The sequence below is a fragment of the Somniosus microcephalus genome, chromosome 10, assembly GCF_052327205.1.
Source record: "Somniosus microcephalus isolate GS21.2 chromosome 10, FLI_Smic_1.0, whole genome shotgun sequence".
NCBI lineage: Eukaryota > Metazoa > Chordata > Chondrichthyes > Squaliformes > Somniosidae > Somniosus > Somniosus microcephalus.
In genome coordinates, this window is record NC_140996.1 from 41,067,996 (window position 1) to 41,084,239 (window position 16,244).

Genomic DNA, 16,244 nt, shown 5'->3' on the forward strand with positions numbered 1-16,244 from the left:
TCATCATGTTCGGGTGCTCCGGGGACACAGCCCCCATCGCGACGGATGGGACGGGGAAGCGAGAGGTTGAGGAAACCGCCACCTACTTCCACCAAGGGAGATGGCCAGGGTGGCTGGGGTCGAATTCTACAGAATACTCCAGCAAATCCAGGTTTGCCTACCAAGAGACTTTGTTAATGTGCCCTCGAGTGAGGATCATTGCACCCAGAGTCAGCATTACCGTGGGAAAGAGGATCTGTTTGGTGTGTAATGGGAACGTACCGCTAAGTAGATGGTGGTGGCTCCGAAAGCTGGGAAAGAATATGAAGAACTCTACAATCGAGTGGAAGCGACTGGGTAATAATACCCATCGGACAATTACAGGGACTCACGGACAATTACGTGTGTGTTGGGACAAATGGTGGGAACCAGATGAAGGGATATATGTCTGCATGTGGGGTTCGAAGCGCGCTTGCCCCAAAGGCATATCCATCTTTTTCCAGAGGCAGTGGCAAGATGAAGGGAGAGGGATGAGGTGGGACGTCAGCACCCGGGCGTGCGGAGCCCCATTCTCCCCGATTCCAGTAAACGCCACTGAACTCATCACCCGCCCACGCAAGCCCCTGCCCACGATTCCGGTAGCACTAGCCCAGAAGGAAGGGTGCCCCACCACCACAAAGGGACCCGGGAACGGTTTAGTATTGGTACCCACCAGTCAGATGCTGTACCAAGGGGTACACTACGCGGTGGCCTCAGTGATTTTAAACCTCACTGAGGTACGATTGCCGGAGTGGTGTCCCAAGGAAACGGAGCAATTGTACCAGGTTCTGTTAACCAGGATGTTCAGACAATTTTATGAATTTGACTTTGCCGACATCGACAAAGCCAAATTGTACACCACACCACAGGAAGTTTTGGATCGGGTAGGAAGGCAAAGAAGGGGTACTGTAAATGACATTTTCACTGCTTTTAGTACCGGGACATCTGTTGTCAACGCTCTAGACAACATGGAGCTGCAGACACAGGTTAATGGTCTAAAGGCCCAGTTAAAGAACATACTGACAAACGAAAATAAGTTAGTGGGCTCTGAGCTACATGAGGACCAGGCCATGACACTACACTTAAAAGAGATTATCGCTGAGCTGGAGAAGCACGCTAGAACGGTAAATGCACTCATTAGAGAGGATCGGAATGCGTCCGATCAGGCAGCACAGAACGAGGCTTGTGTGCTATACGGGGCGTGGTTACTGGGCGAGAGCCGCAGTAATCTGGAGGATTTAAAACAAGGTTAGGTCCCGTCCTGGATCAGCAATAAGCACTTGCAAGCGCTCCACCCTTTTGAGAACGCATTAAGTCCGTGCCAGCTCAGACTAGCTGCAGAGGCATACCCAATCCCAGTGGACTGTGGACGCTCAAATCACACTATCATGGGAATAGCGGTGAGGATGCCGGTGTTGGGTCCCACAGCAAAACCCGCCCCGGTATACAGGGTGGAGAACATTTGAGTCATTCAGGGGGGTGCGCACATTCATTACGCAGTGGTCCCGCCTTATGTCATCAGATGGGAGCGTGCGATGACAGGCACCGACCTCTCGGGGTGTCGAAGCCGGGGGGGCACACATCATCCTGTGTCCCCAGCACTTGAATACCTTTTTAAAACCACAGTGCGGGTTCAGAGCCGCTAGCGCAAAGCCGGTAAATTGCACCATGGAGGCAATGGCAAAAGGTCATGTGCCCCCGCAGGTGGCATATATCGGAGGTGGGACATACTGTGTTACCACTGCAGCGCCTCACTACCAACACGGACAGCACGGGCGGTGTCCAGTCAGTGACAGCAGTTTCTGTTTCAAACCCAGGGCTGAAGTTCAAGTGGCACAACAGCGAATTGTCCCCATTCCTGTACCTTCCACTGTTCACCTCACTGTAAAAGAGAATTTCATGGATTTGCAGCGATTCGTCATGCATTTTGGTTATGTCATTCCCCCTCTCCCTGAACACCTCACCAAGATTTTAAAAGCCGTAATAGTTTCACAGAAGCATTTTTACACACTAGAGCAGAAGACATTGGAGATAGGGAAAGACATATTGGACATAGTCACCCCACCATGGTGGGACCTGTTCACTAATATAGAGATCCCGCCCTGGATTAGAATAGCATCCCACATCCTAGTAGTGTGTCAGGTTTTGATTGTAATATATTTACTGTTCGTGCATTGCAAGAGAGGCAAACGCCTCCAGAGGCACGAGAACACAGGAGAATGGAGAGAACGCTATGTACGAGTGGGTGAAGAGACCCCCGCTTAGACTGCTAAGTATTAAAGGACAAAGCGTCCCTCCACTCCTGGCTTTGGTTACTATATGATTTAAGTGTACGGATACTGTTGTGATGTAACCATTGATTGGTTTTCTAATTTTTGATTAACAAAATGTGTATGCAGGTGGTGTAAAGGGTATCGGCCCCTTTCACATCTGAAAGAAGAATGTATTATAGTTTAAGGTAGTACTGCCTATGGTTGTCCAACTGTAAACAATGTAGTTTTCTGAAATGGGAACTGCATGTGTTGTGGGGGTTATAGGTAGTTAATTACCAGGAATGTTTGGATGTGGGGAATCAGGAAAAATTTGCTCACCAAGGGTTATTGATACTATAAGCAAGCTTTCAGTATCACAGGAGGGACTGTAGGATTCGCGAAATTTTCATAAATAATCACGCAAGAAGTTAGGGTTGATAAGACAGCTTTAGTGACCAAAAGAAGCTTGTGCAGAGAAACCTTTGATAAAAGGGCACACAAAATGGCCGCCAGACCTCGTGACCAGCTTCTGGGACCATTTGAATTTCTGTTACTGCAAGCCAGACAGGCTTGTGGATTGAGGACATTAAAGCCCGCAAAAAACCAGTTTCGGGAAACCAAAACTCATGGAACTGAGTATACATATTGATTAGATTATAAGTACAGAACAGATTTGGGTAGCAGGATGAGGCCCATCAAGAAATGGGCGGACAATTGAATGAACACTTTAACCCATCTACTGTACAAAGAGAAGCCGTTTAACAGCCATCAAGGGCAATCTCCAGACCGATCAATATACAAACCGAGTTACGGTGACAAAGCAAAGACATTATTGGCCCAGGAAGGCCACTTCAGCTATCACCGACTCCCGTTATGAAGACAAAACACCCCTGCAGAGAGTTCTGCCCGCCAAAATTATTACAAAGACAGGACTATGATTTGGCGGGAGATAAGAATGTTCCAAAAAGGTATAACTGTGGATTGAAAAAGTCCATCAGTACGCTTCACTTGACGCTTCACTTGGCGCTTCACTTGGCGCTTCACTGGACGCTTCACTTCACGATTCACTACATTTCACTTCAGCTTCACTTCTTGGACGCTTCAAAAACGCTTTGGGACAGACTCCATCGGAGCCAAGCAGCATTTCGGTTCGGACCGTGTTCGGTGCTTGGGCAGGCAAGGCCCGGCCACGACGAGAAGAGGACGAGGGTGGCCCGGGTACTTTTGTCGGGAGATCATCGACGACCCAGGCCGAAGAAGAAGACACCCTGTACTCCAGCCCTTCCTTCAAATCAGAAGGACATTATGACTGTATAAAGAAAGCTTTTTGGGACCAGCGTCCCGCCCCGAGGAAGACCATCGGGAGATCGACGACCCAGGCCGGAGGAGAAAACACTCCGGGCCCAGCACTCCAGTGTCTCAACATCACATCGGTAATGGATTCATCCATGTGCATCCAGTTCTTAAAGTCACGTCGGTAACGGATTCATCCGTGGCGAGCGCTCACCAAGTCTGTGCCGGCTGCCTACATCGCAGGAGAACCAAGAGGAAAACAAGCTGCGCCAGAACTTTCCAAACCCACGTGACGACGGAAAGCTGTGCCAAAAAGGCTGCGAACCCCTTTTCGCAATTCTGAAAGTGGTGAGCATGATCCCGAGTTCCTCAAGTCGAAACTTAGTTAGGTCTAAGGGAGGGGGTTAAGGGTAGTTGTAATGTGTTACCCCTTTTACGATGTGCCGTGTGTTCCCCATTTCCATAGAGTTAAGTTCATAGATGTGTGCATGCTTGTAGTTTTTTTAATCTGTGCATATGACATGTATTTTATAATGCTGCAAACTGTTCAATAAAGGCATCCATTTCATGCTATTCAACCTGGTCTATTGAGTTTTTCTGCACTACAGCTCCCTGCACCTAAGTCCAAGGTCGAGAACCGTAGGGGTGAGTGGGTCGAACCACTCACAGGTAATTATTGCAAGAAGCCTGGCAGGAGACCAGAGCAAGCAAGAGAAACCCCCTACAGTGGTGATGGGAATTCTTGAACCGCTGCAGTCTGTGTGGTGAAGGTACTCCTACAATGATGTTAGGTAGGGAGTTTCAGGATTTTGACCCAGCGACGATGAATGAATGGAGATATATGTTCAAGTCGGGATGGTGCATGACTTGGAGAGAAACTTGGAGGTGATGGTGTTATCATGCACCTGCTGCCCTGTCCTTCTAGATGGTGGAGTTGCTAGCTTAGGTGGTTGAATTCCATTTGTCGTATATATACCCACTCTCCTGACTTGTTTATCTTCTCTTTCCTTTACCCAGGTCTCAGCCTAACATAGTCATCAACATTTAAACTCCTCCATATGTCCTATTCCACTAACAGGATAGACCCACCAGAGGTGGAGGCACAGTAGCATACAAACAAGTAATCATGAATCCTCTATATTGATTCTGGACCTTATGATGCTTCTGAATCAGAAGTTTGTGGGTACAAGTCCCACTTCTGAGCACATAATCAAGGCTGGCACTTGCGTGCAATACTGAGGGAGCGCTGCGCTGTTGGAGTTGCTGTCTTTCACATGAGCTATTAAACTGAGGCCCTATCTGCCCTCTCATGTGGATGTAAAAGATCCCACGGTACCATTCAAAGAAGAGCAAGGGAGTTCTCCCAGTATCTTGGCCAACATTTATCCCTCAACCAACACCTAAAACAGATGATTTCATCATTAATTTCATTACTGTTTGTGGGAGCTCGCTATGTGCCTTTGGCTGCTGCATTTCCTACATTACAACACTTCAAAAGTACTTAATTGGTTGCAATGCACTTTGGGGTCTAAACGGCGCTATATAAATCCAAGTTCCTTATTTTTTTTCTATGCAGTTGACTTTGAATGCCCTATAGGGTGGCTTAGCAAGCATTTATTTTTAAAACAACCGCTACCATAAAAATAATAAGAGAAGCATTGGACTGGTCTATCTGCAATGACCCAGACTTTGGATTAGGAAAAGACTCAAGCAATCTCAGTCTCGCCAAATATGCTAAGTCCTCTTCACCAAACTCTGCCGCTTGGCATCTTAGGTGGGAGAGCTGTTCCACGGACTACTCAAGCAGCAGTCTAACATAGCCATCAACATTTAAACTCCTCCATATGTCCTGCTCCACCAGCAGGTTAGACCTACCAGAGGTGAAGGCACCATGGTATACAAGTAGGTAATCATGAATCCTCAATAATTTCCCTGTACCTTATGATGTCTCATGGCTTCAGGTCAAACAAGGTCAAGGAAACCCCCTGCTAACCATGACTTACCTCCCAACTTTGAATAAGTACACTTCCATGGAGGAAGCACTGAGGGAAGCACAAACACAAAATGTACTCTGGATGGGGGATTTCAATGTCCACCACCAAGAATAGCTCAATAATATCACCATTGACCAAGCTGGCCAAGTCCTGAAACATATAGGTACTAGACTGGGCCTGCATCAGGTGGTAAGGGAACCAACATGAAGGAATAAACCACTTTATCTCATTTTCACCACCTACCTGTCATAGACATGTCTGTCCATGATAGCATTAGTACATTCTCTATTGTGTAGTGTGGCACTGCCATGGTGTTAAATGAACAGATATAGCAGCCAACAGTTGGCATTCAGGAGGTAACATGGGTCATCAACAGCATAAGTGCATAGCACTCTAAGTTGTAACCTCATCACCCAATGCATCCCTTACTACTCTATCTCCAATGTTCAATGGAGAGTGAAGAAGGGTGAAACTTTTTACAGGTTGGACCCCGGTAATCCGGCACTCTCGGGACAAGGCCGGTGCCGGACCATTGAAAATTCCGAACCACTGAAGGTTAGGTAAATAACACCTAAAATAACAATATTAGGTACAATATTGTTTGTTTATATCGTGGGAAATGGTGGCGCCGCCGAGCGGCTGCTCCGCAAACTAAAGACCGCCGGTTTCAATTTGTGCTGGACCACTGAAGGTGCCGGACCATCGGGTGCCAGATTACCGGGGTTCAACCTGTATTATGCTTCTGATATTTCACATGCATTTTCTCATATTCCTTATTATCTAGTCATTCCTTTGCTGTTTGTGTATCCTTACTATGCACAAATTGACTGTTGTGTTTGCCTATATTACAACAGTGACTGCCCTTTCAACAGTAATCTATTGGTTATAAGGGGCTTTTGGACAGCCTGAGAAGATGAAAGGTGTTCGAAATGCAATTTTTCTTTCTTAGATTTTGTTTTTTGACTTAATCTCCTTATTCACCCATGGATCTGTGACCTTTGCTGGAACTTCTTCATTCCTGGTCAGAGTGTTTTTAGTCTATATCCTATCCAACTTGTACTTAAATATATGCTACTGCTGACTTTCTATTTTATGTACCCACTTCTCTGTTCAGTTCTTCTGGGCTAAATCCCTTTGATTCTGCTATAATCCATTATTTTTCATTTCATTTCAACACCCTGTCTATTTTTATTACAGAGAGAGGTACTGACCTTAGCATTTGACCTGAATAATGGGAAACAAGCAATTAAAGGGGAGTTTTTCATTCCCAGTGTTTTCACTATTATGAACAGAAAATCATGGATTGGGAGTGCATAATTTCTCAATATGCATTCCTGATATATTCCAGGAGCAACAAAGTATAAAATCTCCCCTGAAGATTATATATAACATATTAATATTACATACAACCTAATACATACCTATTTTGCCTTTAACTCTTTCCTCAAATCCCAGCTCGGTGTACTGATGAAAGGTCACTTGTTTTATGCACAATAGGGCTGAGTTTAGCTCCCTCTGCCCAGTGTAAATGGGGTGGTTGCAGCTCATAAATGCCATTGGGTCACTTACTGCCCCAATGGTGCTGCTGCTGCTGCCACCTCAGGAAGGGTTCTAAGATGGGTGGTTGGAGTGCCTGTCTGTTTCACTTAGGCCCACAAAAAAGCTCTGGGCCGTTACTTGACATGTGGAGCTCCCTGGCGGCATGTAAATGAAGCCCGGCTCTCTAAATAGCTGGGGCATCCCTGCGGCAAGAATGGGTGGGCAGTGGATGCTCACCTGTTCACGGCCTGTATTTAGAATTGGCCAGAATACCTTTCATTAATCCATTACTCTGCCTATCTTCAAAAGGCCTTCTATTCTAGTAATGCCAAACATTTTTGCATTGGCAAAACAGGAAAGTTTGTATGTTTACATGTTCATATTATCTTTATTAACAATGTCAGCGTGTTTATATGAGTGAATTCTTCCAGTCTTTTGATTTGAACCTTAAAAGACCATGGAATGTGCATGAACATATCCTGCTGGGTCATTTTGTTCACACAGTGAACAGAATCACAACATATATGATGACTGGTCAATTAAGGTCCGTTAGCCAAGTGATAGTTGATTGCAAATCATTTGATCTTGAAGTTCTTTTATCTGAATTCTTCTCTCTCTTCAACATCTTTTTCTTGTGATACAATTTAAAATAGAGTCTGCACTGTATATAGCGGACGCATTCGTAGTAACGTGATTTGCCCGCTATAGGTGGTGGACGTGAAAATTGACTCCAACTTACGGGAGACAGTCAGAAAGTGATGTCTTTAGGCAGCTTCAAACAGCTGATTGATGCTCTCTGAAGTCTCCACTTTACGACTGCTCCCACAATTTATAACAGTGCAAATAGCTGATTGAAGCTGCCTGAATATCTTACTTTGCCTGGCATCAGCGGAGCACGTACTGAACAGCGCAAAATAGTCAGTGTGCTTAATACGTTTTAAGTGATGCATTTGTAATTGACTCCTATGGTGATGATAAAGGGTTTGCGCCATTTGCTTGACATGGGCACCGTGACAAGTGTAGACGGTGTAAGTGGTGGGGACTGTAAAACAAAGACATGCTGGATCTTACCTCAGAACTTCTCCTGCTCCGGCCGCTGTACCTGTACCAGAATTGCAGCGGAAATCTTGGTTGCACGAGTAAATAGGGTTCCTGCCACACTGAAGTTACATCAGCGGAGAGGGTGAAGCTCTGAGGAATATCCCGCCGTAGTATGTGCAGACACGAACAGCAGAAATAAGGCTGGTTCCATTCCAGAAGCGAGGCAGAATAGAAAGACACGGTGAAAGGAGAGATTCTTTTATCCTGACTTTATTTCAACTAAAAGTTCAGTGCGCATATTTTATTATTTTTTACAAGAAAGGCACCCCTGATTTATTTGCAAAACTGTACAGAATAAATAGCTTACAGGAATCTTACATTTTGTAACTGAAAAAATAGCTTGCAGACTTCTATATTGTATTTGAAACAAATCATACCCTTCAACATTTTGGTCTTTGTGTGCTTTTTTCCCCCACATGTGTCAGCTTTTAAACTTGCTGTGATTTAAAGATTTACAAAAAAAAAGCACAACTTCTTTTTGTTTCAATTTTTCTTTTTAAAAAAAGCAGTGAATGTAGTCCCAGGCTTAGAGGAACTGGGAATGCCTAATGATATAACTGACACAAGAGCAACGCCACAAAGAGAACATGACACAGTCTAAATACAGTGTGCAGCCACATCTGTGTCTGCTTCTTACAGTAGTTATTTCAGACTTGCAGATATGCAAGTACAAACTATAGTCTATAATTTAAAATAAAATCCAGCAGCATCAGAAGATTGGATTGTCAGAAGTCATGTAACACGCCCCCCCCATATCAGACAATGAAATCATAACAGAAGACTGTGAGAGTATACATGTTAACTAAAATAAAAATAAGCAAGGTCACTGGTTTACGTTGACCGAATAAGTCAGATTCCATTTCGTTACATAGGATTTTGACTGTTGTTTTGGGGATCACATTCCACGATTTCATCCATTTTTCCATGAAAACTGCAAACCAGTGGCCTTGAAAATAAGGCTTCCCAGTAAATGTGCATACAGGCAGTAATCACACCTTCAGGTACCCTCTTTCGACCACCATTGGTTCACATGACAACATCTTTAGGTTATATTAATAGGATTGTCTTTACAACTACAAAATGATCGTCCTGACGCTTTATAAAGCTTTGTGCTTGACTACCGCACAGTCTGTATACTGTGAAACAAATGCTGTTGGCAGTTACTGTACCTGTATCTGCATTCTCAATGGCTGTTCCCAATGGTTTGTCTATCGATCCCTGAGTTTAATAAGGATTACTGCTGTATTGTATGTAGAAAAAGAGAATCATCTGTAAAGGCACTAATGTCTTAGTATAGCAAATGAGCTCATTTATCACAATGTAACAGCCAAGTTAAAAATGTCAATGTCCTTCAAGAAGTCATGGTTGGTTCAATGCTGTCTGTTGTTCCAGTACCTCTAGGTAGTCGGGCTCAGTTTGCAGCTTTGCTTTCAGCTCAAAATATTCATTTTTCGTCTCTTCAACCACAACTTTTTTAGGCCTGGAATACATGATCGCTTCCATCAGTTTCAGCTCTTCATGCCTCGATGGGTAGCGAACATTGAGTTCTGGCTGCAACGGTGGGATATTTTTCTTCAGGTATTCGGTGATCCCAATCTGCTGAAGTTCCCTTTCTTTTTCAAGAATATTTCTGTACATTGAACTAGGATCACGGAGGGGCACAAATTCTGGGGTCTGCTCTATTACACTGAATTTGATATTGGAACCTGTGAGCAGAGAATCATTTTCTCTCATCATGTGACTCCTGTAAATCATTTTTGGCTCATTTCCATCTTTGCTTTCGCTGTCCAGCTCTACATCTCTCATGTTATATGGATGACTTCTACACACTGGACCTATTGTGTTAATTGTGTGCTGCTCATATATATTTCCATCCGGTCTTTCTCCAGTATGGTGGGTCCTCTTATGTCCATATACACTGTACTGAACGTGCAATGGGCTGCAGTCCTGTACTGGCGTAGTTTTAAGTTTTTTCTTTGATCTCCTCCGACGATGGAGCACAAGGACCACCATCCCAGCTGCACTGAATACAATCAATATGAACACCACTAACATGCTAAGGATCAATACAGAAAGTGGCACTGTGTCCATGATAGAACTCAGGAGGCTGGAGGCTGTACTTGTGACTGCTGTGGTCAGGCTGATATCAACGGTCTGTGTTGGTGGGGCCGGGATATTTATTAATCCAGGACATATCAATTCATTGTTCAACATTTTCAAATCTTTCTTGGCAAACTTTTCAGGAGACTCGCACATAATCTCGCTCACGGTAACATTTTTATTGAGTTTTTCCATCCATTGCTTCAAGCTTACCAAATCACAAGTGCAATCCCATGGATTGTCTTCCAGATCAATCTGAACTAGTAATTCAAGTTGATCTATTACATTGCTCACAGGGAGATGCATAAAATGGTTATTTTTAAGATTTAACCGTAAGAGTGGAACGCCAGTAAATATGTGTGGAGGCAAACTATGAAGGAGGTTATTGTTCAAATATAAGACCTTGAGCTGTAGTAGGACAGTGAATGTCCCTGGTACTATCTCTTTGATTATATTGTGTTCCAGATACAAGTATTGAAGGCAATGGAGCCCGATGAACATTTCTTTTGTTAATCTTACAATATTATTCCCATTCAAATACATCTTGTGGAGATTGGTGAGGTTTGCAAAAGCACCATCCTCAATTACTGTTATTCGGTTGTTCCCTAAATGGAGTAGTTCCAGGCTGCCATAATCTTGGAGATCATATTTTGTCACAGACTGGATAATGTTATCAGTCAAATAAAGCTTTATTGGATTTGGTGGACTGGGTACAAGGTCTGATAAACTTTTAATGTTTCTTTCTTGACATTTCATTATTTGCCCTACATTTGGTTGTGTGCTGCAATGACATGTTGTTGTGCAGGGCGATTTTGGATGGGTCGCAGTTCTTGTTATAGGAATTTTGCCATCATCCTGTCCATCAGGTTGTGGAATATATGGATCCTTTTTAGGTTCTTTAATAACTGATGTATTAGCATTTTGAATATGAGTATTATCAGCAACTGGAGTTACCACCAAATTAATTGAATTTATGGGTTCTTCAAAGTCAGTTCCAGATCCAGTAGGGCAAATCTCTGTAATTGGTGTTTTGGTTAAAACTTTACCTTGCAGTCTAAATGGGTGCACACAAACAACATCATCGATATTAGACTGGGGAGGCATGTTTTCCAGCCAGGATCTGAGTGGTAATAAGTCACAATCGCATTTCCACAAGTTATCCTTCAGTTGAAGCTCCATTATCCTGCCAATATGCTCCAAAAGACCAACATAAGGAAGTGAATCTAAGTGATTTCCTCGAAGGTCCAGGTGTGTCAGGGGCACAAAACGGAAGATGTTGGTGGGGAGAAAGGGGATTGCATTGTCATTCAGGATGAGCACTTTTAGCCGGTGAAGCTTACTGAATGCACCAGGCTCAATAATATGAATTAAATTATTGTCTGCCTGAAGGAATTCCAAATTGTCCAGTCCTCGGAATGTGCCCTCTCGCAGTACTTGCAAATAGTTGCTATTTATATGTAAGCGTTTGAGAGAACTAAGGCCGGTGAAAATCCCAGCTTCCAAGTCTTGCAAATTATTCTTGCCGAGATGTAGTGACAAAGCACTCCTGAAGTTAATGAAGTCATTGGGATTTAACATGCTCACCAAGTTTTCTTGTAGGTTAAGATTGTAGGTACATGTCTGCGGCGGTTTTATTTGGGATATTTCGTTAATGTCCTTGTTTTGACAGTTTATGTGCAGCAAGCCATCTCTTTCCACACAGGAGCAAAGACTCTCACACACTTCCTTGTCTGAAGCATTTGAAGGATCTGCCTTCTGGGAACTGATTAGAACTAAGACTGCACTTAGAAGAAGGATCCAGGTCAACATTTTCTCAGAAGTAAAGTCCATCAAAATTTCACGGTGTTCAAATATCTATTAAAAAAATCCACACAAATTGTTATTTTTTGGACATTGTACACATAGAGGAACACAAAAAGAGTCTCTGATTTAAATCTAAAAACAAAACCTTAAATAGGTACGTCATTTACAATAAACAAGATCATGTTTTAGGGCGTGTTTGCATTGCAAGTTAAGTGGTTGTGCTAAGCAGTTTCTGCTTCGCACTGATGCTCATGTGTACTGTAAATCTAGAGTCAGTGCTCACCTGACTCCAGAGAGAAACAATGAGGAGTTGTAGACTCACACCGCCTATGTTTATCACCATACAAAGTGTAACTCTGCAACTCCGATGCATTGGTATTTATATGGACTTTCAGAAGGCATTCGATAAAGTCCCTCATAAGAGACTGTTAGCTAAAGTTGAAGCTCATGAAATTAAAGGCAAATTATTGACCTGGTTAGGAAACTGGTTGAGTGACAGGAGACAAGCAGTAGTGATAATGGGCAGGTACACTAATTTTGTGACTAGTGGTTTCACTCAGGGATCTGTGTTGGGGGCTCAACTAGGCACAGTATTTATTGATGACTTAGATGATGGGATAGAGAGCCACACATCCAAGTTTGCTGATGACACAAAGATAGGCGACATTGTAAGCAGTGTAGATGGAAGCATAAAATTACAAAGAGATATTAATAGATTAAGTGAATGGGCAAAACTGTGGCAAAAGGTTTCAATGTAGGCAAGTGTGAGGTCATCCACTTTGGACTAAAAAAGAATAGATCAGAGTAGTTTCTATATGGTGAAAAGCTAGAAACAGAGGTCCAAAGAGACCTAGGGGTCCACGTGCATAGATCATTAAAAAGTAATGGACAGGTCCAGAAAATAACCAAAAATGCTAATGGAATGCTGGGCTTTATATCTAGAAGATTAGAATACAAGGGGGTAGAAGTTATGATAGTTAGACCACACTTGGCGTATTGTGCTCAGTTCTGGGCACCACACCGTAGGAAGGATACATTAGCCTTGGAGGGAGCGCAGCGTAGATTTACCAGAATGATACCTGGACTCCAAGGGTTAAATTACAAGGAGAGATTACACAAACTAGGACAAAAGCAAAATACTGCGGATGCTGGAAATCTGAAATAATAACAGAAAATGCTGGAAATACTCAGCAGGTCAGGCAGCATCTGTGGAGAGAGAAACAGAGTTAACAATCTGACGAAAGGCCATCGACCTGAAACGTTGACTCTGTTTCTCTCTCCACAGATGCTGCCTGACCTGCTGAGTATTTCCAGCATTTTCTGTGTTTATTACACAAACTAGGGTTGCATTCCCTGGAATTTAGAAGGTTAAGGGGTGATTTACACAAGGTTTTCAATATATTAAGGAGAACTAAAAGGGTAGATAGGGAGAAACTGTTTCCACTGATTGGGGAAGTCTAGGACTCGGGGACATAGCCTAAAAATTAGAGCCAGGCCTTTTAGGAGCGAAGTTAGGAAACACTTTTACATGCAAAGGGTGATAGAAGTTTGGAACTCTATTCCGCAAAAGGGTCAATTGTTAATTTTACATCTGAGATTGATAGATTTTTGTTAACCATAGGTTTTAAGGGATATGGGGCAAAGGCAGGTATATGAAGTTATGTCACAGATCAGCCATGATCTCACTGAATGGCGGAACAGGCTCGAGGGGCTAAGTGCCCTATTCCTGTTCCTATGTTCTTATCTGTTCCTATGCATTGTCAAGGTGGGTGTAAAATGTGCCCGAGGGTCCCATGGATCTTCTGGACTTTTTAAACTGACCTGTAGTTAACTAACATGTTTAGACAATCTGGATGCTGTGAACACACTGTTTAAACATTTAAAATGTCACTGCCTGGAGAGGGGCTAATTGCAAGCACAAGGGCGCAGGAATCTCTGCTTGGCAGCAGAACTGAAGTTTCAGCCATCAGTATAAATAGGGCACTGCCAGTCTTAGACTCCAAGCAGCAGTCTAAGCGCACCCTTAACATCAGAATAAGTACTATGACAAACGTTTAACTCCAATATCCTTCATTTGAATTAAAATATCTAAGGACGAATTTTCATCTTTGCACTCCCAGCACAGAGCTTTGCTCACTGGGACCATATATTGGGCATTCAAGAATGATCCTAGGACTTTCCAACTATTAACGTTTAATAGACTGAAAATCATGGCAGGGGGCAAGTAGTTCGAAAACCTTATAGGGCTGCATCTGCTTAATGGAGAGAAAATTGCTTACTGTGCATTTCAATTTCCCTTGGTGAGCTCAATTAAAATGTGAAGCTCTACACTGGCAAGCACTAAAGATGAACATTTACTCTTTTCTGCTTATCTTCAAGCTGCTTATTTTGATGTCACCTTTTTGATCACATTTCACACCACTTATGTAGATGAAAAAGGAGTAATTTATTTGCTATGGTTTATCTTTTAGATGTTTGCAGGCCACCAGGCATAACAGTTCATAGTGGTGAGTGGAGTAGAAACAAGCAATTCCTTTCCATCATTTAATAATATTAAACACAACAGATAAACAGCAATATTGCACAAATAAATTAGTACTTTACAATATAATACTTGCCACCCGCATTTTCTGTCTGATCTTCTTCTCTACAGAGTCTATCTCCCATTCTCCTCTCAATTGTCCCCAACTACTCCTGAGGTTAATGCTATAACTATATAGTAATTGTCTTAATATCACACCTTGCAAGATGTAGTGAGGCATAACCATTCCGGTTCTGCGGTTAGATGGAACATTTTAAAAGTGTATTGACTTTACCTTAAAAATTTCTCTTGCCAAGTTAACATGTGGAATTATCTTATATACAGTATATGACAGAACTCAGTGACTTATATATACATATAAAAACAACACCACCAGGTGTGGCCATGATACATAACTCAAAGGCTTTTATTTTCTTTAATTCGTACCTGGGATGTGGGCATCACTGGCAAGGCCAGCATTTATTGCCCATCCCTAATTGCCCTTGAGAAGGCGGTGGTGAGCCATCTTCTTGAACTGCTGCAGTCCGTGTGGTGAAGGTACTCCCACAGTGCTGTTAGGGGGGGAGTTCCAGGATTTTGACCCAGCGACAATGAAGGAATGGCGATATACTTCCAAGTCAGGATGGTGTGTGACTTGGAGGGGTACCTGGAGGTGGAGGTGTTCCCATGCACTTGCTGCCCTTGTCCTTCTAGCTGGTAGAGGTCGTGGGTTTGGGAGGTGTTGCCGAAGAAACCTTGGTGAGTTGCCGCAATGTACCTTGTAAATGGTACACACTGCAGCCATGGTACGCCAGTGGTGGAGGGAGTGAATGTTTAAGGTGGTGGATGGGGTGCTGTCATGTTTGCATTACTGCCAATCAGGTTTCGATGCATGATCATAGCACTCTAAGTGGGGGCTACCATACATGCCGAAGTCAAGTGGTACGGTTATGGTGTTGGCCTAGCTACCCAAAAGTTGTAAACTCAAATCCAGCATGGCAAGTTATGCAACTGAATTTTAAAAGTCTAGTCATTTTTGGGATAGAAGCAGAAAAAAAATAATCATGAAAGCTGCCAGAAATCAAACCATTTGACTAATATTCTTCCAAGAAGGGAACCTGGCCTAGCTTCCATGTGAATCTAGTCCATGTTATGGTTGACTTATAGGGTCTTCTGCAGTGGAATAGAAAGCCACTCAGTTGTCAGGGCAAATAGGGATGGGAACTAAATGCCGTCTTACCAACATTGTCCTCATTCCAAGAGCAAATTAAAACAAATCTCTGCAGGAGAACATTTCACTCCAATTTGACTTCATACTAGGTACAGAATAATTCTAGGCTGGTGCAAAGCTATGTTTTAAAGATGCCCAAGACTTTTTAATATTATAAGAAAGCAATTCTCCCACCTGCACGCATGGACCTATTTTACTACTGGCCTTCTTGCGACCTGGGGGGATGTGCAATGGACAATATGAAGCACGTTTTTTTCTGTTGCTGTACTTGGGAATATTGGATCACCTGAGTGCAGCACAGGGAGGAAAATCAGGCAGGGAGGATCACATGCCCATAAGACAGCCTGTCCAATAGCCTACTCTTTAAATGGATAGAAAATTGGTGGGCTCCT

General features: G+C 43.1%; 1 protein-coding gene across 1 annotated transcript in view; it reads right to left on the minus strand.

The window, feature by feature from the left end:
- Nucleotides 1-8,391: 8,391 nt before the first annotated feature.
- slitrk6 (SLIT and NTRK-like family, member 6) overlaps nt 8,392-16,244 on the minus strand; it is a 46,252-nt gene continuing 38,399 nt past the window's right edge. Inside the window, exon 2 of the mRNA XM_085998554.1 lies at nt 8,392-12,151. Within this exon, the coding sequence (XP_085854680.1) occupies nt 9,557-12,127 (2,571 nt within the window). The 5' untranslated portion in view covers nt 12,128-12,151 and the 3' untranslated portion in view covers nt 8,392-9,556. The remainder of the gene's footprint in view (nt 12,152-16,244) is intronic.